The sequence below is a fragment of the Sarcophilus harrisii genome, chromosome 2 (assembly GCF_902635505.1).
Source record: "Sarcophilus harrisii chromosome 2, mSarHar1.11, whole genome shotgun sequence".
Classification (NCBI taxonomy): Eukaryota; Metazoa; Chordata; class Mammalia; order Dasyuromorphia; family Dasyuridae; genus Sarcophilus; species Sarcophilus harrisii.
In genome coordinates this window covers 629,908,158-629,934,350 of record NC_045427.1, presented here as the reverse complement: position 1 = coordinate 629,934,350, position 26,193 = coordinate 629,908,158, and the positions used below count along the sequence as shown (strand labels likewise).

General features: G+C 40.6%; 1 protein-coding gene across 3 annotated transcripts in view; it reads left to right on the top strand.

The window, feature by feature from the left end:
• The first annotated feature begins 13,838 nt into the window (after positions 1 to 13,838).
• NRG4 (neuregulin 4) overlaps positions 13,839 to 26,193 on the top strand; it is a 53,886-nt gene continuing 41,531 nt past the window's right edge. For 2 of the 3 annotated variants that reach the window (XM_031956792.1, XM_031956793.1), the window contains exons 1-3: positions 13,839 to 14,260; positions 15,171 to 15,246; positions 18,500 to 18,593. In XM_031956792.1, the coding sequence (XP_031812652.1) occupies positions 13,916 to 14,260; positions 15,171 to 15,246; positions 18,500 to 18,593 (515 nt within the window). In that variant the 5' untranslated portion in view covers positions 13,839 to 13,915. Of the gene's footprint in view, positions 14,502 to 15,170; positions 15,247 to 18,499; positions 18,594 to 26,193 lie in introns of all 3 variants that reach the window. The other variant, XM_012539968.3, reaches the window with a different exon arrangement.

Sequence of the window (26,193 nt, the reverse complement as noted above, 5' to 3'; positions counted from 1 at the left end):
TCTGTTTTTTGTTCTGTTTGTTTCAGTTTTTCCCCTCCTTCCCTCGACCCCCTCCCCTAGATGGCAGGTAGTCCCATATATGTTAAATATGTTAAAGTATATGTTAAATACAACATATGGATACATATTTATACAGTTGTCTTTGCATAACCCTTTTTTCCTTCTTTCACTTCAGTTCCAGCCATAAGCTAATCCTTCTGTTGTGGGATACTCAATATTTCCTATCAATAAAATCATAGGTTCTTTAAGTAATGTTTTTAAATGGCGATTTTCATGCAGAAATCAAAAATATCAATAAGACAAAATAAAAATATTCAGAATTCGAGAATCTGTTAGATAATTTGAAAAGTCTTTAAAAGAAAGCTCTATTAGACATGGCAAAATATGTGTCTCCTTCATCACCTCTAAGTCTTATCCTCGGATTCTAGATCACAAACAAGGCGATATCCATCACAGGAAGTATTCACAGTCACAAAGTTAGAACTAAATATCAGTCAGGGGTGATGCTCCATCAAAATAATAACCCTGCATATGAGCTGGTATTTTTTAAAAATAGAACTCTATCTGCTAGTTTGTCCTTTGCCCCTTCAGAACAGCCAGAAATAAAGAGAAGAAATTTGTTTCTGCAAATCCTAAAAACAGAATTGGGTTGAATACGGTCAAATAGAAAATCAAGAGAATCAGATGGGAAAAGTCTTTACGTTCCAGAAAATTCTAAATTTAATGATCGGTCATGTAGAATAGCTTAACAAAATCAAAATTATCAGGCAGACGTAGTGGGTGTAATATTGAAGGAAGAAAATCTCATCCACATTACCTGTTTCTAGGCAAAAAAAAAAAAATTAAGATAGAAAACATCTCTCTGCTGTGTTCATGAGACAAATTTTAAGAGTTGCTAAAATTAGCATACTCCTATTTCAGATACTATTCTCGCACAAATAGCAGGCAATATCAAATACCCAAGGACCCTCTCTGCCTGAGTCACAAAATTTGCCACCGATAGTGTTTCTGGTAAATGACATATCATCAATCAATTAATCAATCAAATATTTATTAAGCACCTACTGTGTTCTAGGCACAGGGCTAAATACATGTGAAGCCTTCTGTTATGCTGAAGCATCTCTTTAAAGAATATTAGATGGGGGGGCATCTTGTAAATCAGACTATCTTATAATTAGGACTTTTTGGTATTCAGTGACAAAACCTTCTTGAATTTGATCTGAGGTAGAATCATGAGATAGCAAATTTTGCTTCTTCAAATAATATTTTAGTGAGATCCTGGTTATTGAGAACTGTGTTTTCGGAAAGCTGATCTCAGATGGAGGTATTAAACAGGAAGACAGATATTCACTTGGAAAGAACCCTATGTAAAAGCCAAACAAATGAGGAATCCCCTTCATCTCCCCCTCTCCGTTTTGCATCCCTCCACCATGCTAACCTCCCTTTCCCATTGGGGAAGTCCTTCCAGAGCCTCTGTTTTGGGACCCATGTTGGTTATCCCTCAATCCCCTTTCAAATCTCCCTTGGACTCTTTGAGTTCAACACCATACCCCAACATGATTTTTTTCCAGAGGTGAGAATACCAGTTGTGCTAGAGCCAGCTTGAACTGGCTAGAGAGAGCTGATTGTTAAATTTCCAGTATGATGCTTTGCACCTTTGAAATCCGGAAACACTATACATCAAGGCTTATTTATTTATTTAGTTTTTGTTGCTTGTTTAGACATAAGAAAGCAATAGAGAAACTGTTAGTAATACAAGTTAAACTTAAGTGATTTGTACTTCCAGAGCTGGTTGTTAAAAATTTGCTAGAGGGGCAGATAGATGACGCAGTGGATAGAGCACCAACCCTGAAGTCAGAAGCTCCTGAGTTCAAATCCAGCCTTAGACACTTAATACTTCCTAGCTGTGTGACTCTAGGCAAGTCATTTAATCCCAATTGCCTCAGGGGAAAAATTGCCAGAACACTTCTATTACCTCTCCTTTTTCTTTCCTCATTAGAATGTGAGCTCCTGGTGGGCTCTCTCCCTCTCTCTCTGTCTCTTTGTATTGTATTCCCAGCATTTAACATATTATGTGGGACTTAGTAAGAATTTAATATGTGCTTTTTGTCTTATTGGCTTTCCATGTGATGGAGAAGTTCTTTAAATATCCCATTCCCAGGTAATATAAAGCACTGACTGCAAATGTACAAAATGATTGGTTTAATTAGCCATGCTTCATCACCTACAATTTTGATAGATAGATAGATTTTGAGAGACAGAGTTCTGTCTAAAGCAAATGCTTGCTAAGTATTTGCCTATTGGTTGTTATCAGCTAATTAAAGGTCAATTATCTGGACAATCACAGATCTACAGTGCTAAAAGTTTTTATATTCTACTTTGTCTATCTTCATATCTATCTAGCCATCTTTGTATCTGTCAATCCATGTCTTTATACCTATTGTCTATCTGGGTATCTATCTACCCATCTACCCATCCCTCCATCTATAGACCTATCCATCTGCCTGCCTTATCGATCCATCCCATAACTCCCCACTAGAGTAAGCTCTTTGAAGACAATAGCTACATCACATTTCTCCCTGTAGTTCACTAAGGTTTGCTGCAGTCTAGCGCACATGGCAAGTGTCTAAGGAATATTTGTAGGATTGAATTGTATAACTGGAAAATGCTTTTTCTGCATTGTCATCATCATATTGTGACATATACACATAGCTAAGAAAAAAGAGAGAAAGACTTCCTAAAAACAGGAATCTCAAGGTGGGAAACAGCTAAAAGATGACTGATCTCCATGCTTCAATGGGAGATGTTTTTTAAAAATCTCTTCCTGGGGGCAGCTAGGTGGTGCAGTGGAAAGAGCACCAGCCCTGAAGTCAGGAGGACCTGAGTTCAAATCTGATCTCAGACACTTAACACTTCCTAGCTGTGTGACCCTGGGAAAGTCACTTAACCCCAATTGCTTCAGCAAAAAAAAAAAAAAAATTCTCTTCTTGGGCTTGCCTTTGATTCATTCACTCAATAAGTATTAAATGCCTACTATATTCCAGGCATTGTGCTAAATGGCAGAAAGGCATGACTACAACCCAGAGTCCCGAGAATGTAGACAGAAGGACCAGTAATGACTTAGATTGCTCTCCATCTTCCCAGGATCTCTTAGATATGATATTTTCCTAGTTTTTCTTATTGGCAGTTACCTATATTAATGTGGGAAATGGCAAGAGTATAGCTTTTCCCTTGCAACATGAGACTCCAGAAGGGCTTTTCTTGCTGAACTTTACCCTTTTGACATAAGATATAAGACTGGTAGCAGCCAGCATGAACCAGAAGAACCTGTGGAACCTGTCCGAGGGAGGCTGCTGGGAGTGTCCATGACCGACATTTTTTTCTACGTGGCTCTTCCTGTCATTCCATACAAGATTTTTGAGTGTTTGTGTGAAGCAAGAAACCATCCTTTTAATTTAGCATCTGCTTAGGAAAGCTTGTGCTAAATAAAGAACAGTATCTTCTTGGTATTTTTAAAAGGGTCATTTATACTTGTGGAGCTGGGTGGTGATGATCCTTACACTTTGCCCTTGATTAATTCACAAATGAAATGAAAATGTATGGAAATGCTGGCAATTCTTTTTTAAAAGTAAAATGTCCTTCACAGTCAGGCAAGGGCTCTTGCTAATAGTAAAACAGAGGAGCAGATGAGTCCAAGAGATCCAGGCTTTAATAAGCCAGTGTTGGAAACAGAACTGGATTCAGAGGCAGCCAAACTGGCTTCTGGTCCTTGCTCTGATGCTCTGAAGCCGTCCGTGGGCGTCTCTGGTCTTAGGCTACCAGCTGCATCATAGGGATGGCAGTCCTCCCACCTCCTACCTCCCAGAACCAGGAAAGTGATTTGGAAACCTGCAAGTCTTACATAAGAGTGAGTTGTGCTCGACCTCACTGAGCACCTACTTTGTGCTTGGGGTTGATGGGTATAAGACATATTTTCTAGAGCTTATGGTAGAATCAAGTAGATAAACTATGCCCTTGCTTCAGAATGCTTGGGAATAGCCTTCTGAGGGACAGCTGTGGGACTGACTGGTCTGGGGACTAGCAAGTAGGGAGGGCCGAAAAATGTCATGATATCCATGCTTTCCTCTTCTCAGATTGCCTCGTGATCACAGATCTCTCCCCCATCATTATATAGATTAGGAAAAAGAGCCACAGAAATTGATTGCCTAAAGTCACATGGGTAGAAAACATCAGAGGAGGGGATTCCACCAGGTCCCCTGGCTCCAGAGACAACTGATTTTTCCACGGTACTGGGTTGCTTTTTTTGTTGGTATTGGGATAGGAACACAATTTGTATCTCATTGTATTAAGGGAATGGAAATGTGTGTGTGTGTGTGTGTGTGTGTGTGTGTGTGTGTGTGTGTGTGAAAAAGACAGAGAGACAGAGAGAGAGAGAGAGAGAGAGAGAGAGAGAAGAAGAAGAAGAAGAAGAAGAAGAAGAAGAAGAAGAAGAAGAGGAGGAGAGAAGAGAGAAGAGATAGAGGAGAGAGAGAGGAAAGAGATGGAGAGAGGGGGAAACAAAAGATACATTAGGAAGAGGAGGAGGAGAGAAGGACAGGAAGGAAATTAATGGAGAAAGAAAGGAAAGAAGGAAGAAAAGGAAGGAAGGGAGGGAGAAAGGAAGGAAAGGGGAGGAAGAAGGAGAGAGCTAAAAGGAAGGAAGAAAAAAGGGAGAGAGGAAAGGAGGGAAAGAAAAAAGAGAAGGAAGGAAAGAAGGAAGGAAGGAAAGAAAGAAGGAAACTTGAGAACCATTATATAAATGAAGGCATTCATATTTTTATGGTGCTGAACATTTATTCTCCAATTCTACTTGGTCTTTCATGTGGATTGTCAACTTAACCTAAATGATTTTAAAACCAAATAGGCAGCTATGGTTTATATAGTGACCAGACTTTTTTTTGTTTTTGCTGAGGCAATTGGGGGTAAGTGACTTGCCCAGAGTCACACAACTACGAAGTGTTAAATGTCTGAGGTCAGATTTGAACTCAGATCTCCTGACCTCAGGGCTGGTGCTCTACCCACTGTGCCACCCAGCTGCCTTTGGTGACCAGACTTCACAATGCACAAAATTGCCCCAGTGGTTCATGCAGATGAGCCAGCGTAGCAGAGAAAGCCCATATGGCATAATTGCAATCCCACTATCAGGAATTTCCATTTTGTCTTCTGGCTTGACCAGCTGTGTTTCCAAGTCTTGGCTCTTTCTTGGCCCCATGGCAAATTCCTGAAGAAATACCTTGAATATAATCAAAAGTAATTCGAAATTTTATTGATTTTTTTGAGGTAGCAGCCGTCTGAGTAAGATTCTCTCTAACATACTATTGAATGTTTTCAGGTAAAAATGCTTCTCATTCAAATACATAGAAATGAAAAATTCCTCCATTTACCTACAAGCTTTATGGCATGTTTTACTTTTACCTTTAATGAGAAAGGATACAATAATGGCACTGGAGAACAAAAGACAACACAAACCACACATATCAGCTTCTGTGGTCTTCTCAGCGTCAACCAGGTTCCCTTATCTGTGAAGTGAAGATGATCTCCAGAGTCTATTTTGGCTCCAATAGGATCATAGACCTAGCATTGGAATGACCTCAGAGTCCATGAAGTAGTCTTTCTAGAGATCAGGAAACTGAGGTCCATGTAGAACAAAGGACTTGCCTAAGGCCACAGAGGCAAATGTGAAAGACAGAATTTGAAAGACAGAATCTGTTTCCCCATCTCACACTCCATACAGTACAGGAACTGCTTTAAAATCCAGTTTCAATTCTTTACCCATTATTATACATGGGAACAAAATGAAAATGTTCAGCTCTTCCATATGGAAAAATTGGGATAGCTTTTCATGACCCATGTTGAAACAGAGTAAGTATTCATGTTAAAATACATTTCTGTCTTTTTTTTTCCTCCTCTCTCTCTCTCTCTCTCTCTCTCTCTCTCTCTCTCTCTCTCTCTTTCTCTATCTCTCTCTCTGTCTCTTACAGTCTTTGTCTTCTTTCAATCTTCCAGGGCTTCCAGAGATGACAAGTTCAGGTAAAAACATAAAATAGATTAAGCATTGTGAACCTCAAGGCTTGACCAGTCAGCCACATTGGGGCAACCCCAGAGGGAGAATGGAGTGTTAAAAATAATTAATTTAATAAATAATAAAGTGCTTCTGTGAAAATAAAGAAACAGATAGAGGGGAGTCACTGACATGTATTAAGAGATTAGAGGGTGAAAAAATATGACAAAGAAGAGAAAAAAAAAAAAAGGATTTCTCCCTGAGCACTTGAAAGCTAGGTAACAGATAAGAGGGCCTTTTTGAAGAGGAGAGGGCTGGCCCTCCAAGAAGAAAGCAGGGGCTGTTGTACCAAGGAACAATGATAGAATGTGAGCTGCTCAAGAGCAGAGATTATTTTGACATTTTTGTCTTTGTATCTCTTATGCTTAAGCATACAGTAGGTATTTAATAGGTGTTTGCCATCAGGTAAGAGAATCTCTAGTAAGAAGAATTGGTAGAGATTGGTGACTTCTGGCTGAGAGGCCCTGAGGAAGCTCTTTTTGGCGCTGATAACAGTAATAGAACGGGAAAAGCTTACGATTTTCCCAAGCACATGATCAGGACCAGAGAGAGGATCTCAAAAGACTTGTCAGACTGGGCAGCGGTAAACATGGGCACCAATACTATGACAAGAAGGAATTGCTTGGAGCAGAAAACTTATGATGCGTACCGGGGGATGCTTCTTTTAACACTGACACTGACAGGAGCAAGGGCTTCAGAAGGGAAAGGCAGTTTGGGGAGTGAGCAGCTACTTAGGAAGATGGTAACTGAAGACAGAATTGGCCAGGGAGGGAATGTACCCAGCAAGATCTGGCAAGACTTTTCCTACCCCTCTTAATTTTAGTGCCTTCTCACTCCTAATTATTTCCCACTTATCCTACATATAGTTAATTTATAGATATCTATTTGATGCGAGTTCCTTAAGGGCAAGGACTCTTTTTCCTTTTTTTATATCCCTAGCACTGAGCACATTGCCTGGCACATGGTAGGTGTTTAATAAATGTTTGTTAAGTGATTGGTAAGATGGATTGCCAGAAATAGAAACAAGTAATTTTCCATTAACTGGAGAATAGCTAAATAAATTATGATCTGTTAATGTAATGAAACAGTAGTGTTCCTGAAGAAATGAGGAGAATTAAGAGAAGTGTGGCAAATGTAGACAAATACAGTTTAAAAAAAAAGAAGCAAGACAATAACATAGACATATTGACTACAACGAAGTCAATAGAAATTACAAAAAAAAAGTGAAACTGGATGCTGCAAAACTATAATGACCTTGCTTACTCCCAGAAAAAATGCCCCTGAAATGCCCCCATTATTCCCCTTTTTCCCCTCAAAGGTAGAGAAGCAAGAGTGTGAACTATTTCGTATGATAGATACTGGGCTGAAGTATTGATTAGTTTGGCTGAAAAGCTTCCCCCCAACTATTTTTTATTCATTATTATAAGGGATGGTTCAGGGAGAGATATATTTGGAAATGAAGGTGATATAAAAACCAAAGATGTCAGTAAAAGAAATTTAATGGATTTGCCTGGAATCTCACAGATCTAATTAAAAGGGATTTAAATAGGAAAAGGAATAAGAGAGGGAAAAAAAAAACTGCCTGCTGTATGTATATCCTCCAAACCAGATAACAGGGAGGGGAGCTAAAATGTAGAAAGAATAGTCCGGAGAACTATTCATCCAGAAATTCAGAGCAGAATCTGAGAAAGGAGCTAACAATAAAACTCATGGCCTAAGACATCGGGGTATAAATAGGTGGCAGGAAAGAATAAACTAGAGTTTGTAACAGAAGGATCCAAATTTAACCTGCTAGGTATCACTGAGATTTGGTAAGATAAGACCTAGAACTGGAAAACTGTAATGATTTACCTACTCCAATATAACAAAATGGCAGAATAGTATAGATACATAAATGCATATAAGAAAAAAGATACACAAATGTAGAGGAAGCCAGGAATCAGAGTAGAAAGGCACAATAAGGAGCATTTGAATGAAAAGTATCAGAAGACCAAGTAGGTTGGAGGATATGGATAAAGAACAAAAGCAACCCTGTTATCAGCACATCTGCACATACTATAGTCAGCTTGATCCAAAGAGGAGCTAACCTGAGCTGACACAATTGAAAGACAACTAAAATGATGTTTTGTTGTTGGGTTTTGCGGGTTTTTTAAAAGCCATATTGAAAAAAAGAGGATCAAAGAAGGCATGGGACCATTGCTCAAGGTGAATGGAGTGCTCATAATCAAAAATATAGAGGAGGTAGATCCTTTCCCCTTGAAAACCAAAGTCCAAAGCAAAAGAGCACTTAGCTACTCTTGATGAATGTAAGTGACTGGCTCCATGAACTATAGATAGTCCATGGAGACCTGGAATAATTGGTGAACCTTTATGGGATCACTAAAATCTTGGACAATAGGAGAGCAGCAGAAGGACAAATGTATTTTCAAGGAAAGGAAGACAATGTGTTTTTCTATGTTCTCATCCTTATTAACATCTGAAACTACTGACTGCCCCTTTAGTAGTTTCCCTCTGCTTCTTGGGTCTTCCTCTTACCTGCCATCTACTAAATGGACTCTTTGCCCAGATCATCATGGCGTCCTCTACCCAAGGTTCTGCCCTGAGCTTTCTTCTTTACATCCTCTCAGGTGATCTTCATCAACTTTTGGGGATATCCTGACCTCTATGCAAATGACTCCCAAACCGACTCTCCAAGTCTACCATCTTTTCTGAGCTCCCATCCTCTATTAAAATGACCATCTGGACATCTCCAACAGGACATCCTGCAGGCACATGATTTAATCTGCCCAGAACAGAACTCCCGATCTTTCCTCTCTATTTTACATCACCTCTGTCAATGGAGTCTGCCATACTTCTAATCATGTGGCTACTCACCTTTGGTGTCGTCTTTGTCTCCTCATTCTCCTTCACTATCCAATCAGCTGCCACATCTTGGAGTTTCTGCCTCCATAACAGCTCCCACACAAGATCCATCCTCTCCATTCATACCCCCCACCCTCATTCTAGTCCTGATCATCTCTTGCTTGAACTATTGTGAGTCTCCCAAATCGTTTCCCTTCTCCAATCCATCCACCATGATTTTCCTAGAGCACAGGTCCATGTCATTCCCCTGTTATGTAAATTCCAGTGGTTCCTTAAGAGCAAGACTCAAATACAAATTCCTCTGGCAGCTCAAGTCCTCAGCATCTGGCTCCAGCTTACCCTTTCAGCCTCATTAGCTAGCTTCTCACTCCTTTCCTCACCATCCTGGTGCAGGCTCCCATCACCTTTTAAATATATTGATATTTTCCTCCTCTTCCCTCTGCTTACTTTTCCATTGAAATCACTGATTGTTAAAGTAAGTGTATGCCGACTTCATTTAGAGGGTCTTATTGGGTCCTCAAAGAATTTTTCCAGCTCCTCATTTTTTGCAACAGATTTTGGTACATGAGCAGCAATTATCTCCATGGTAATCTGTCTTCAAGTGCTTATCATGAACACAACAGAATGAGAGAGCCACGTGGCCCATGTAATTATGTTTCTTATTGCCTTTAAACACATGAGAAAACCTGTTCATTCAACAAGTATTTATTATTCCAAACAGTTAGGGGCATAGTAGTGGACCACGCGCTGAACTTGGAGTCAAGAAGACTGAGTTCTCATCCTGCCTTAGGCATTTATTAACTGTGTCATTTTGGGCAAGTCCTTTAATCTTTTTCATACTCAATTTCTTACTCTCTAGCGTAGGGATATACTTATAAATACATATATATATATATATATATATATATATATAGAGAGAGAGAGAGAGAGAGAGAGAGAGAGAGAGAGAGGAATAAATGAGATAAAATCTGTAAAGCAATTTGCAAAGTATGTCAACTGCCATTATCATCATCATCATGGTCATCATTATCATGGTTATCATCATCATCATCATTTTGCAGTAGGATTTGCAGTAGGTCCTTTTTCCTGGGCCCAAAGCTTAATTGCATAGAGTAAAAAATGACCATAATGGTTCTTTTATTAAATAAATCTTGAAATCATTAAATGAATCTTGAATATCAATAAATTAGATATAACAGCCCATCCAGATAAATTTTGAACATCAGGAAATCAATATCTAACTTAATTAACAACCCATCCAGGTAAACATGCGGCAGTTCTCTGAGGTTGTGGGCTGGAAAGGACATGTGACTTCTTCATTGATGAAGAAATGGGGGAAAGAGGAGAGCTAAGTTCAAGGAGACTGGGTTATGGGGAAAGCTGGTGCCCCATCTCTCTATTCCCAGCACTTGCCCCCGCCTCAGACACAGAGAGTGGACTTGTATAATCTCCTTGGTTAAAATGCCATCTTGCGTCACAGAGTTTCCTGGCTCTTGTGTATTCCGTTGTCTGATCTAAATTATATATTAACTTTCCCAATTGCCTTTGAAAAATGTTTATTTGCTCTTCATGCATATTTTTGTGAAATAAGTCTCTGGTTGGAAAGATGCTAAGATGGTCAAGAGTAAACCAGCTTTTATCCTTCTAATCTTGGATGGGCCTGTTTCTTTCCCAGAGGACAAGGTAACAAGTGGGTTTTATTCCGAACCTCACCAAAAGAACATCAAACTGGCAGACTGCAAGGATCTGATGTGTAGTGGAGAGAAATCATTTAGGCCCAATTACTGTCTCATAGATAAGGAGATTGAAGGAGTGAGAACTCAATCCTGGGCCTCCTCTTACTCCTCACAAAGATCCAAACTGCAGTCTCCCTCAGAGAATGGGCTGATCTTAGATCATATCTATCTAAATCAGGAGTTCTCAAACATTTTTATCAATGAGCCCCTTTACAATCTTAAAAATTATTAAGAACTCCCTCCAAAGTTTTTGTTTAAGTGGAATATATATGGACTTATATTAGAAATTAAAACATCTTAGTATTGAAACTATGAAACTATATGAAAACAGTTTTGAACTCATGGATCCCTTGACATGATCAGGGACCCCCAGGCATCCACAGACCATACTTTTAATTTATTTTTTTTCAATAGTATTTTATTTTTTCAATCACATATAAAAATAGCTTTCAACATTTTTTGTAAGATTTTGAGTTCCAAAGTTTCTTCTCTCCTTCCTTCCTTACTCCTCCCCTCCCCAAGACAGCAAGCAATCTGATATAGATTATACATGTACAACCATTTTGAATATATTTCTATATTAGTCATGCCGTGAAGAAAAAGCAAAACAAAAGGGAAAACCCACGAGAAGAAGCAAACAAATAAAAAAGATGAAAACAGTAGGCTTCAATCTCGATAGTTCTCTCTCTAGATGTAGATAGTATTTTCCATCCAAGTCTACTGGAATTGTCTTGGATTAATGTAGTGCTCAGAAGAGCTAAGTCTCTCATAGTTGATCATCATATAAATAATATTCCATTACATTCATATACCATAACTTATTCATTCATTCCCCAACTGATGGGCATCCTGGTTTTAGTGGTTCCATCATTTCTCTTACATTCATCTACTCTTTCCCTTCACATGGCTACCACCCCAGTTAAGCCTCTTTTCCCTTCTTTTCTGCACCATTGGACTAGCTCCCCATCTCTGCCCACAGTCTCCCTCCCTTCCAAGGAGTCCTGCACACTCCTGCTAAATTCACCTTCCTAAAATACAAATCTGATCTCCATCTCTCCCCTGCCTAAGAAACCCCAGGGGCTCCCATTTGCCTCTAGGTTTAATGCAGATTCTACTTTGAAGTCCTTCACCACCTGGTTCCAGCCTGCCTGTTCATGCTGATGACAGATACATCACTCTCCGTCATGCACTCCATGCTCCAGCCAAACTGGTCCGCGTACTCTCCCAGGGGCACGGTGTCTCATGTGTCATTGCTGCTCCTTTGTCCCCTCTCTTTGGAACGCACTCCCTCATCACCTCCCTCTGCTAACCCCTAGCTTTCTTTAAAGATCAGCTCAAGTGCCCTCTCCTCAGGGAAGCCACTCATTTGAATCCCTATCCCAACTGCTGCTACCTGCATCTGGGAAATAAGTTTTTCTAGATTTCATATTGAATTTTCTGTGTAAGTATTGCCACTGTTACCATCCACCCTCCCCTCTAAATAAAACATCTTTTTGAAGGCAAGGACCTTTCCCTTTTTGTCATCTTGTCTTTATATGCCCAATCCCTAGCTGGCACATAGTAGGTCCTCAATAAATGACTGTTTAATTGGATTAAATAGTAAACATTCACACAGCACTTTCAAGTTGCAAAGCTCTCCGTGGTCATTTTTGATCCCCAGAACAATCCTGTGGGATAAGCACTATGGACAGTGCCTGGCACATAGTAGGTGCTTAATAAATGTTTATTGATTGATAACATTTCTCTCATTTTACAGATAATGAATGGAATCCTATCAAGGAACTAGTTCTGGAAGGGATTTCAAAGCGATCTAGTCCCTGTCCCTTCATTTTATAGAGGAAGAGCTAAAGTTCAGGGGTCAAGTGATTTTGCACCCCGGGAGCAAATAGCAAAGCCAGGATCTGAACCCACGTTCCTGCCGGCACCAGGTCCAGCCTCTTGTCCCATTTGCTCATGCGTGTGGATAATTAACTATCCAACCTCACAAAGTGTCCCCAAAGTCTCGGTGCCAGTGCTTCCCTCAGCACCAGCATCAATAATTTAGAAAGCTTTAAGAGCTTGCCCAGGCACCCAAGCTTTTGGGACGGCCCGTGTTATAGCGAGCTGGCCCTTTGGGGATTTGCTCTGTATGACTCTCATGAAATAACGCTGCTACCCAGGCCGGAACAAGTTTGCTTTTACAAAAGAGATACTTACTGGGAAAATGTAGCGAGAACAGAGACACAGCACACGCCGCCCCTCCCCCCATATGCACCCCCAACTCCAAGCAAGAGCGCCTGGGTCCTGGGGGCTCACACTGCCTGGGTTTTTAAAAAGCTAAGGGGGATCAGACAGAGCTCCCGACTTCAGGGCCAATGCTCTCGCCTCTGCCTGGGCTCGAATTTCATAGTCTCTCCTCTCCTGTCCCCCTCAGTCGCTTGAGACCGCGGGGCGGCCGGAGGCCAAAGTCCCTCCCTTGTTTGCAGAAGCGAGCAGGGACAGAGTGTAGCCACTGTGTGTGATGTGGGCTCCGGGCCTTGGACCTCTGGAGATCCCCGGGCTTGTGGTCTCCCAGGCCCGGAGGCTCGCCCAAGTCCCTGCCTCGGTGGCCACCGGGAGCAGATGCCGGCTCGGCTCAGGTCTCCGGGAAGCGGGAGCCCCAGAGCACTTACTAAGCCCTTGTTGTGTGCCCACCGGGAACACCCGTCCCTGACCTCCCTGTGCCCGTCCCCACCCCCCGCTGTGCCCGACCACCAGCGGAGGCGGCTCTCAGCGATCACAAGAGGCAAGCCACGGCTGCCCGGACACCTCATAAACCCTGCCTGACTGTTGGGAAGGCCTGGCTTCAAATCCTGCCTGAAACCTGCACTGGCTGGGTGACCCTGGCCAAGTCCCCCCTCCAGCCTGCAGTTTCCACACTTGTAAAGCTTAATGGCTTCAAAGCTACCTTTCAGCTCCAAGTTGGTGATCTGGCCTCCCACGTGACCCTATAAATCAATGTTTTGTTCCCCACCCCCACCCCCATTTTTTTTTTTTTCCTGTTAGAAACAGACCAACCGCGTCTTAACGAATCACCTTTTTTCATTTGGGGGCCAGATCTGACATTTGTGTAATTTTCTGTCTCTTTTTTTTAAGGACCCGTGGAAATGAGCAGCATCTGGCACAGGCTCTCTCCCGAATTTCTCTCCACCCCCACCCGCGGCAGGACCCCCCCCCTCCCCGCCGGAGACTCCCCGAAATGCCAGGTCCCCCCGGCGGGGTCACAGCCGAGATCGCGCAAACGCTGCCGGGCAGCTGGGGGAGTCCCCCGGGCCAGCACACGTCCTTTCCCGAAGGTGACTCTGGGTGCTGTGGCAATACTGAGCACGTGGACAGAAATGGGGGCGTTTCCTCCCGGCCCGTGGCCGACCTCTGTGCAGACCTCCACCTTCGGCTTCCCGGCCTCGCCCACAATGAACCCTGCCGTCATGAGAGTCGGCTCTTTGACATCTGTTACAAAATGCAAACCCCGGCGGCCCGAGTCCCCAGTCTGTGGCGACCTCTGAAGCCCTGCCTTCCGGAGCCGGGCTCCTCCGTGCCCCAGGTGAGCTGCTTCTGCTGAAAACTTCCCGGCTCCGCAGCGATCTGCTCCTGGGCAGGGAGTTCTTTTCAGAGCTGGGGCAGCTGCCTGTGTGGGACAGGAAGCCCGCCTTTGGGTGGAGACCTGGGAGAGCCACCTGGGTCAGGACTGGAGCTGCTGGCTCAGTTTCTTACTTAAGCCCTAGCAAGGAACACAAAGACGGGACCCCCCTTACTAAGTAGAATTGACCGTTAATGTTCCTAATGTAAGTACAGACCATCATCTCAAATGTGCTTTTCAGGGCCTCGGTTTGTGTGTAAGGTGCTCTTGGCTGGGCTTTCTCCTTAGGGACCTTGCTTTGCTAGGGGCCAGAAAAGTTTGAAAAGAAAGCATGTTCGTGGGCTGGTGAAATATACCCTTTTTGTTTTTTCATAATTTCTGGTTGTAATCATAAGACCCGAGTCTTAAGTGGACTGTGAAAACAAGTTTACTTTGCAGTAAAGTAGAAGAGTTAAGAAATGTTTTCAAAACGAAAAGTGGACCGTTCTATCAGAAGGCAGAAAGTAAAATTAAATTGTCCTTAAGAAAGCAAGTAGCAGCCGCTAAACGCTTTGGTTTTAGCAGTGAAAGCAAATTGTTGGTATAATTCCATATGTTTTTGCTATTAGATAAAAGAGTGCTAAATATTTTCTGGATTCTCTTCAAATTCTCAGTGCCTTTAGAGAGACAATTTTGCCTTTTGTTTCCTTATCAGGATGAACTGTATTGCTTAGTACTTAATATATACTATTCAATCCATCTAATTATTTCTAACTTTATGGATACAAATGGGCTACTGATTTGCATGAATTAGCTTTTAAGGAATGATTTTTAATGCATTATCCATCTTATCACCCCAGAGAAGGAAAGTGTTGAAATTTAAACACTTTTTCAGGTGCTGTTTTTCAACCCAAATCTTCTGACCAGGAATGATACGACTTTCAAAAAAAGATGCCAACAGGTAATTTCTTGTAAGTTTATATCATTTTCAAATCAAATGTGTAAAATGTTTCTGTGTGCATTTGCTATATTTATAAAACTAAAAACATTTTCTTGAAATGAAAATCCACATTAAGGTGAAGTGGGTTGGAATAGCTGGAGTGTTTAAGGTTTACAGAATAATCCTAGGTATAAAGAGGAATATTTGAGATTTAGGTATTTTATTGGGCTTACTTATGAAAGTAACTTCGAGCTTATTCTGTCTCTGATACTAGCTTCCTAATCAGCAGGCTAATGAAATTAGAATAAAAATAGATTCAGAGATAGCGATTCAGGTTAGATTGGTTTTCTTTGTCAGGAAAATATTCAATGTTCAGACATGTCTGGTTGTGATCTGGGGGAAAAAAGGCCGCAGCTTTTGCCTGAGAAGTTTTGTATAGCTATGCTCCACCCTCACTGGAACACTTACAGGACTTGGCTTCTAGGATTCCACATGAAAATTCCCTCTACTCGGCAATTTTTCAGTTACCTATTTGGATTGTTAAAAACATTCAATTAAGAATTTGTTTAAAAGTTGCTCATTTAGCTTTTCCTCTCCTCACTTTTAATTTTTTAGTAACTTTGACCAGGCAACATATACATTGTTTGTGGAATTGCTGAATTGATTTGTATTTTCTCCTTATATTTTTACCACTTTCCATTCATAATCTAACGAACCAGATCCTCCTTAGGGCACAAGCCTAGGATTTTCTTGTATTCAGCTTTTAATTTAGTCTTCCACCAGAGATCATCCACTTTTCAAAACTTGGAAGATTTTTCCATGAATAATAATTATAAACCAGTCAAGTCATCAATAAGTATTTATGAAGTGCTGTTATGTGCTGGATGCTGGGTTAGGCTAGGTTAGATACAAACCTCAAAAAGAAAACAGACCTTACCCACAGAGCTTGTGTTCTACCAGGAGGGACAATAGATAGACCAATGACTACAAAATAAACTCAGGGTAATGAAAGCTGGAGATCGGGACAAGTCTCTTGTAGGAAGGAGAAAGTATGGTTTGAATTGAGGGTTGAAAGAAGCTACCGATTCTTAAGAGGCAGAGCTGTGCATTCTGTGCATGGGCCTAAGGACAGGAAGTGTGGAGTATTGGATCGGAGAGGGCAAAACATCCAGGATATTCCCAAAGTCTTAGTACAGTTTTGTTATTAGAGTTTAAAGCTGCACTAAGACTTTGGGACACCCAGTAGAGTAAGCCTGCAAAAGCAACTCCAGGACGTGGAGAATGACAGGAGAGTTGGTATGTTATGTGACTGGGATTTACTGAACAGGGATGTCATATGGTCAAAAATGTACTTTAGGATATGACTTTGGTATCCATATGAACCATGATTGAGGAGAGAGAGATGTATGATAGAATGGATGATTAAGAAATAGACTCTTGAAATAAGAGGTGATGAGGGACTGAATTGGGATAGTGGTCCTATGAGTGAAGAGAAGGGGATGGATGGGAGATATATTGTTGATGTAAATCTGGCAGGGTTTGGCAACAGATTGGATCTATGTGGTGAGGGAAATGTCGATTTCCAAGACTGCAAACCTGGAAAACTTAAAAAGATTACGGTCCCTGGAAGAAGAGGGAAATTCAGAGCAAGGGTTGGTTTGTGGGGGGTTAGGGAGTTAATGAATTCTGTTTCCTGTTTCAGTCATGTTGAGTTTGAGATGCCTACGGGACATCCAATTCAAAATGTCCAATAGGCAAGTGGTGATGTGGGACTGAAGCTCCAGGGAGAAAATAATGCTGGATGTGTAGATCTGGGAGTCATCTGTGTAGAGGTAATTGACCCTGGGGAGCCGATGAGGTCACTAAGACGGAAATGTAGAGAGAGGAGAAGGGGGCCGACAACAGAACCCACAGTTGAGGTAGGGGGCAGTATGGATAATAAGCGAGGAGGTAAGAGGAAAAACGAGGGAGAAATGCCATAAAATTCTAGAGAGAAGAGCACGTCCAGAAAGAGGGGGGTAGTTAACAGGAACAGATACTGTACAGAAGTTGAGAAATGTAGGAAAGAGAAGAGGCCATTGGATTTGGCAACTGAGGGATCATTAGAAACTCTGAAGAGAAAAGTCTCATGCTGAGACCAGAAGTCAGATTGAACAGAGTGGGGGGGTGAGTGAGAGAGGAGGAAGAGAAGCAAGCTTTAGTCCAATGTCCCTCCTCCCCTTCCTACCCAACTCCTAGAAGAAGCCATGTACAGAGTGTCTGCCCTCCGGCTCCTCTCACTCACTCCTCAGTTTGGCTTCCCATCACTGATCCACTGGAGCAGAAGTTGCCACAGATTCCCTAATTGCCAGATCCTGTGGCCTTTTCTCAGTCCTCAACCTCCTTGCCTGTACTGGAGACGACACTAAGCTTCTGGACACCCCCTCCTGTCTTGGTTTCCAGGACACTAGTCTCTCTTGGCTTCCTGATCTCTGCTCTCAGTTTCGGTGTCCCCTAAGGATCTGTCTTGGACCTTCTCTTTTTTTTTATTATAGCTTTTTTATTTACAAGTTATATGCATGGGTATTTTACAGCATTGACAATTGCCAAACCTTTTGTTCCAATTTTTCCCCTCACCCCCTCCCCCAGATGGCAGATTGACCAATACATGTTAAATATGTTAAAGTATAAATTAAATACAAACTAAGTATACATTGGACCTTCTCTTTAAGGCTTTTTCTTAGTCAGCTTATCAAGGTTCCATAATTATCTTTATGCAGATAACTCTGATCCATCTAGCCCTAGTCACTCTTCTGGGCCATAGTCCCACATCACCTGCATCCTACTGAGCCTCTCCAGTTGGATGTCCGGTGGACATCTCAAATATTACACATTCAAAACAAAGCTCATTATCTTTCTCCATAAACTGTTCCCTCTTTCTTATTCTCTCAAGATTACCATCAAGTTTACAACCCTGGTCTTGTCCACAGCTTCTTATTCTTCTTCACTGTAGAAATCTGATTGGTTGTCAATGCCCACAATATAGCTCACACCTGTCCCTTTCTCACAGCTCACTCTTTCTCCTGATAGAATGTAAGCTCCTTGAAGGCAAGAACTGGTTCCTTTTTTTTTTCCTCTTGGTATATCCCAATGTCTAGCACAATGCTTGGCACATAATAGGTGCTTAATAAATGTTTGTTGAGAGATTAAATGCTTTTTACAATTGTGTCAAGAAAAAATAAATTCTCTCTCTCTGTATCCAAAAAAATATTAATTGCCCTGTTTTATATATGTTTGTTTTCTAGATCATGAAGAACCCTGTGGCCCCAGTCACAAGTCGTTTTGCCTAAATGGGGGGATTTGTTATGTGATACCCACTATTCCCAGCCCATTTTGTAGGTGAGTGAAAGGTATTTTTGAAGTGTATTTTATAACATTATATTTTTACCTTTCTTTAAAAAAAGCAACTTGATCAGTTGGAAATTTGAATTAGAAATCATAATGGGCATTTAGATAGCAACTGAAATCTTGCACCACAAAACACCATTTATTTGGCCCTTCTGACAACCATGTAGGGCTGGATATTATCATACCCATTTTATAGATGAGGAGACTGGAGCATAGAGGTGAAGTGACTGCCCAGGATCATACAGATAATATATGTTAGGGAAGATTTCCCCTCCCCTTTCGGCCTTTCTCTCCTATGCAAAAGGGAAAGAGCTCTGGGTTTAGAATCAGGAATCCTGGGTTCAAATTCAGCTCTGATATTTACCAGCTCTTGTGACCTTGACCAAGTCATTTTTTACTCCTTTGAGCCTCAGTTTCTTCATCTTTAAAATGGGGAATAGTAATAGTTTTACTATTTACCCACAAAGGTTATGATGAAGGAAACTCAGCAAATCATGAAGCAGTATGAGCCTGGGAACTCTTATTTCTAGTAACAAAATGAAGGCCAAGAAGGAAAAATACAAGAGGTTATTTATGACATTTCTTTAGAGTAAAATGGATTTTTTTTGGGTGGGGGTGAGAGAAGGAGGAGGAAATATCACACAAAAATTATTTCTCCCTTGTTATCACATGCTCTTTGAAAACTGCTGGTGGAAATTTACCAGTACTATCAAATTGTTTTATCATCGGTTACAGTGAAATCTCTGTAGATTTTGGCACTTTCCAAAAGCCACACTATTTTGGGCATTAATGATTTTCCCATGAGAGAATTCAGCAGTGCAGACGGGCCCAGAGTGAGTAATTTTCCCATCTGTTTAGTATTCATCAGTAGAAGTGCCCTCTGGTGGTCACTATTTATCAATACAAAAAGAAAAGCCTGTTTCAGAAAGAAAATTAATTGAGAGGAAAAGTAACTGCATCTCTGATTGTCAGCAGTAGAGAAAAGCAGCCTGGTGCCTCAGCAGCTAATGTATTTTTAAACAATAGGCTTTTCTTTGGGATTTCTTTTTTTTTAAGGAACAGAGTGGGGCACAGACTAGAAAATACAGAAGGGCTTTCTGGGAACACAGTAGAAACAGGTTTAAGACATTGTTGACGAGATAATACGATTCAACAATGGAGCACTGTTGTTCCAAAAAAAGGCAAATGAAATACAGCAGGATATAAATAAGATGATCGTAGCTAAGTGCCCCCAGGTTCTTTATAGCATGCTACTTGGCGGTAGACAAGCACTTACTCGCAGATATTCTGTTTAGGTTTACATTCCTCTACTCGGGGGAGCTCTAGAGGGTTTGGTGTGGGCCGGGAAGATAATAATGAAAACTTAAAAAAAAGGAAATCATGAAAAGTTAAAGAAAGTAGCATTATTTAGACTAGAGAGGGAAAAGAAAGAGAAATCACCCAATCATTATCTCAATAATAGTTTAGGGTCTATCCTATGGATAATCGTGTCCTGTATTTCTAAAGAGGATAGAACTACAAAGAATTTTAATTGCATCTCCTTCGGTTTAATATTTGAAAGTACTTAAGGGGGTTGTTAAGTTAAATCTCATGGAGGAAGTTGTCTAACCTCCTTCTTTGAAGGCTTTATTAAAAATCGGAGAGAAGCACATCTGCCCAGAATGGTTTAATTACTCTACAAAGGCAGAGTGACTTCCTAAGATTTCTCTCAGTCCTTTGATTCTCTCTGTTTAAGTGTCTCTTTAGTCTTAACTATTCTCATTCTCGTAAGTGTTCCAGTTTATTTTTAGCAGCTACTTTAATTGAAGCTTCTTGGAGAGGTAGAGAAATATTGATGAAAACCATTTGGCCAATCCCCTCCAGAAGGATTCAGAATTAGAATAATGTAATCGTTACCACAATCAAGGAGGCAGATGAGATCGGCAGTGAGGGTGGGAAGGCGACAGCTGCCGCTGCCAGGGACCTCAGAGAGGGCAGGCACTTGGGGCTACCTCTAGAGAGTGGGAAAAAGCAGGGAGAGGCTCCTTAAACTGCCCTTATGTATACACTGCGACTGAAGAAAGTGGATGTGAGGGCTGGGTAAGGTCTTGGGGCAATGCCCTGCTGCTCTGAGCTGCTGAGATGGCTTTCTCTTTGGGTTAATATTTATGGTGCTGGATGTGTCCATATACTGTGAGCTCTACACTAGATGAAAGAGAAAATGGCTGTGAAGTGATGGTTGTGTTTTTTTTCTCCCTGAGGCAATTGGGGTTAAGTCACACAAATGGGAAGTGTGAAGTGTCTGAGGCTAGATTTGAACTCAGGTCCTCCTGACTTCAGGGGGGGGCTCTATCCACTGAGCCACCTGGTTGCCCCATGATGGTTATTTTATAAGGTCAGCTACCACTGCATCTTTGACATCACCATAAGACCCCATTCTTATTCATCTTCGGTACAGCTGCCAAAGCCATATCCCTAAGCTGCATTTTCTACCTGTTCCATAAATAAATTCACTGGTTCCTTATTCTACAGTCCTCTATTTGGCTTTTAAAACCATTCACCAACCTACCCCTCCACACTAATATTATACATTATTCTTTATCACATCCTCCTTATTCAGCCAGACTGGCCTTCTCTGTGCCGGTGTCCCCAGACATGGGAGGCACACCCTTCTTTCCTCCATCTCTCAGCATTCCTTCAGAAATTCAGTCAGTCTCTACTTCCTGGTGGAGAACTTTCTTGACCCCCCAATGACCAGAGCCATCTCCCCAGAAGTTATCTTGTATTTCTGTAGGTGTTTTGCCCTTGCTTATTTTTGCGTGTCCCTCTGAGTGTATATGTTGCCTCCCTCTAGAGAATTTAAGCTTCTTGAGGGCAGAGACTTTAATTTTTGTATCCCCAACAGTTAAGCACTCTGGTATTTAATACATACTGTTGCTTGGTTGATTCTACCAGATGTGCCTATTTTAAGAGATTATAGGGCCTTTTTATTAAATGACAGTAATAGACACATTGGCTGTTTCAATGAACATACTCTGACACACACTGCTCAAGTCACAGTAATGTGATGGCAATTTTTTTTGTTTTGTTTTTTGGGGGGGAGGTTTGGTTTATATTTTTTTCTGGCTTATTGGTTTAATTGGTGTTAAGTGTGTTCAGTATGGACAGTCCTTCCAAAAATGTAAATAGGCTGCTGATTGTAATCTAGTGACTTCTAGAACTGGGCATGAATGCTGAGTGCTTCAAGGGCTTGTTCATGGTTATATAATTGGTATGTCAGAGTGGGACTTGAATCCAGGTTTTCGGTACTTTGGCTGTCTTTCTATGCTAGGCTGCCTAGAGAAAGTTAAAGGAACAAATCTATTGGAATTAAGCAGGCTTTTTTGTAAGTGATAAAAATTCTAATATGCTTATTCATATAGATTCAATAGAACAAAAGGATATGTTTAAGCTCTTTTGCAACAATTATATATCTATAGATGTATATAACATGTATATAGTTTACAATAGATGTATACACTGCCATGCATTCATGAAAATCATACAAGATTCCTTAGAAGACAGAACACTAGAGATAACCCTCGTTGATGCTGGAAGAAATCCATGATAGAATCCATGTTGTAGTGCCTCAGACTCTTGTTTTTGTAGATAATGTTGCATTGATTGTATCACATCCTTGCAGAACTTCCTGAAAGAGGTCAAGAATCCCGTAAAGGATTTGGCTTGGCCATCTACCCAGGAAAGATCAAGTACATGAAGACTGCTTATCATTTAAGTCTCCATATGCATTCAGATGGATGTGTCCTCTAAAGCTTGTTCATCCATAGGTAGAGAAGGGACGGACAGTACAGAAGAACACTGAGTTGGGCCCCAGATTGTATAGAAGAGAAGAGGGCTAGATTTTCTTCAGGAAATTGTAACTCTTCTTCGTTGACCCCAAGCCTGTTTTTTAAATGCTAATGTAATGAGGTAACTAGACTATAGGCAGGGAAAAACTCTGAAATCTAATTGTGAATACTGGGAATTGTAGCCCTGAACAGATAATATTTTCTTCTCATCCTGGGAGGGACTTTGGCTTTCTCCCGTCCTGGGAGTTTGAGGGTAGATTCATCAGGCAGCAGTACTTCATTTGGATGTGAACTTGGTAGGACCAGCACCATATTGAAACCGTGTACTCTATTCTGAGTCAGAGATGGCACAGGGGAACCTATGTCCTTCCACAGTAGTGTGCTTCTGTTCTAATTATATCTTTGAAGTAAATGTTGCTTTGTAAAAGTTAATTGGTGTTAATTGGTCAAATGGAAGTGACTAGCACCCAACAGTCATAGAGCTTCCCCCGGGGAGACCAATGGCAGTAGAGAAAATTCACTCAGACCTCTAAGGGGCAGCTGTAGAGCCCTAAGGGAGAGATGTAGCTGACTTGGCTCAAAGCAAGCCTAAGAACATGTTCGCTACATAAAGCTATGATCCGTTCTAACTTCTTTATGATTCCTATCAGTTCAATGATTGCATGAAAAAGGTTTGGGATAGAGGAAGCCAGTCAATAGCCATGAGAGCAGAGAGAATGAGCATTCTGGTCCGACTATTCTTTTCCACTCCATAAACCCCATCAAGCAGGGGCTGAGCCAGTGGAGAGAGAAATATGTGGTATTGATTTTATTAATAACTCCTATAAGCTCATAAACAACAGAAATGGATAAACTACATGACTGGGACCATTCGCCCCTAGTCTATGAAGGCATCAGTCTGCCAGATTCTGTGCCTTATGCAGAGTAGCCATCATTTCAATGAAGTTTCCAGCATCTAGAGTGAGGGGCAGAATAAAGCCAAGGGAAGATCAAACCACTTGTATTTCCCAGTGGGAGAAATAAAGTGTGCTCTGGGAAGAGTGGTCACACTGGTCAGATCTGGGGTATGCTGGAGTCATCTCTAACCAGATCACAAAAATCAATTATTAAATTTTCATCGTGAGTTTATATCTCGAAAACCAGTAAACACCACAAATCAGGGCTTGATTTATTGTTCTGTTGATTGTCTAGACTTAACGAAGTGATGGAGAAAATGTTAATGCAATGTTTAGAAGAATTGCACATGTTTAAGCTATATTGGATTACTTGCTGTCTAAGGGAGGGGAAAGTGGGGAGGGACTGAGAAAAATATGGAGCACAAGGTTTTGCAAGGGTGAATGTCGAAAACTATCTTTGCATGTATTTTGAAAAATAAAAAGTTATTATAAAAAAGAAAATGTTAATGTCATTTAAATTTAAAAGTGTATTTTGCACTTATTTTTATAGTCAGTTGAATTTTATACTACACTATACTGTAGTGGACTCTACCAGCACTCGCCTGGGCAAGTCCCTCAAAATTCAAGGTGTAGGTGTTATTTCTTCATGTATATAGCCATCCATCCACCAAGAAGTTACCAGTGTTGCTATATATTGGTGAGACATGAAACAGCCTCTGGAGAGTTAAAAATGGGGGTGATGGAGAAGTGCATGGTGAATATGAGCAGGTTGCAGCATGCAACCACTGATGAATTCTAAAGAACAGGAGTAAAAGATATCACTGAATTGCATTATAGGAAGAAGACAGACTGGTCATGTAGTAAGGGGAAAGGATGACAAGTAAATAGCTGGATGCTCTGCTAGATAAAAAAAAAAAATTAAGAAAGGTCTCCAGCTCATGGTAGACCCCTGGTAGTGAACTTAGGTGAGACTACAGACAAGAGTCATCCAAGATGGGCAAGTGTGAATGGGCTGTGACCTGCATCATTCCTAGAAACTCTTGCCTCAATGATATCACAGATTGATTTGAATCTCTTTTATCATTTAGCAAGCTTATGCTAAAGCTAATTTAATGTGGAATCATGTTAAATTTTGAATCAAATAAATGTTTAAAATGTCACAAATGAACCTTTTATAAAAGTTTTCTTTTAAGATTTATGGAGTAAATTTCTTTGGGTTCAATTTTTACATATTGACTCACATAGTATTGTAATGCAAATTTCTTTCTGATTATCTTAAAAGCATATTCTAATATGGATTAAAAGTGGATAGAATACTGAGCTCTTATTCCAGAAGATCTAGGCTCTACTTCTGCCTCTGACAATCATGGGCTGTGAAGTCCTTACTGAGTCACTTGATTCATCTGGATGTTCTGGGCTATAATACTATCTTTAATGATTCTCAAGGATGTTTGTGGGTTTATATTTGTGGAATGGAGAAATGACATTTGTTAGTTTAAAAAGGATAATAAGCTTTGAATGGATAATTCTAGGCACTTGGTTGTGTCTTCCAAGGTATCCAGTAGGTGCTAAATTTTTTCAACATGCAGTAATATGTTACAATTTCCATCATGTCATCCCCAGTCCACATGGATCAATACGCTTTAGGGATAGCTCTTTCCTGTAATTTTTGGTAGTAATACCTCCCCTGAAAAGAAATCATAGACTCCTCCATTTCTATCAACAAATCCATATGACTCAGTCATTTGTCTGATGCTCCTTTATCAATGTATTGTTGGTTCTGTTAATGACAATGTCACTCATAAAGTATCTTTTCCACTCTTGGCTTTTAGCTATTTCATAGGCTCTATCTAGAAAGAAATCATTTTGTCCACATTCAACCATTCTACTACCTCATATTTACTGTCAGCCTTTACTTTGGCTTTCTGAAATGAGGTCTATCTATCCGAAATATATTTCTACATATTTTAGCCTATTTATCATATATTTTGGAAACATCTATTAGTCTTCTTGTAGACAAATGTGTTATTTCTATAGAAGATCTTTTGGAGGGATGAGCCTTCTGTGTTCATTAGCTTTGTATAGGATGGAGGTAACCTTATCAAGAAGCACACAAGCAGTTAGAGGGATAGGGAAGGGAGGTGGTGCTTGAGCTGAGTTTTAAAGGATGCTAGTGATTCTAAGCAGTGAAGGTTAGGGTGTCCAGGCAAGAGGAAGCTCCTGAGGCAAGAGCTGGAATGTCTTGTGTGAGAAGCAGTAGTTTGGGCCAATGTGGCTGGATCATAGAAGACATAGGAAAAATATGTTAAGACTGGAAAGATAAAAAGGAACAGCTTGGGAAGAGATTTAAACACCAATCAGGAGCTTATATTTGATCTAGATGTAAAACAGAGGCGTTGTAGCTGTACAAGATAATACAATGAGATCTATGCTCAAATCACTTTGGCAGCTCTGGAGAAGAAAGATTTTATAATTTATTTATTTAATATTTTCCCCCAGTTTACATTCAAGACAATTTTTGATATATATTATTTAAGATTTTTGAGTTCTAAGTTCTTTCCTTTATTCCTACCCACAATTAAGAAACCACATGTAAAATTATGCAAAAGATTTCCATAAAAGTCAAGTTGTGAAGGAAAATATAGATCACCCTCCCTCATGAAAATAAAAACCCACCAAAAATTATTTTAAAATAGAGATAAAGAGAGTATAAAGAACGTTTCAATCTATATTGAGACTTGAGCAGTTCCTTTTCTGAGTATGGATAGGATTTTCCATCATAAGTCCTTCAGAGTAGGTGGGAGTGATTGTTCTACTGAGAATAACAAAGTCATTTACAGCTGGTCATCCCAGAACATTGCTATTACT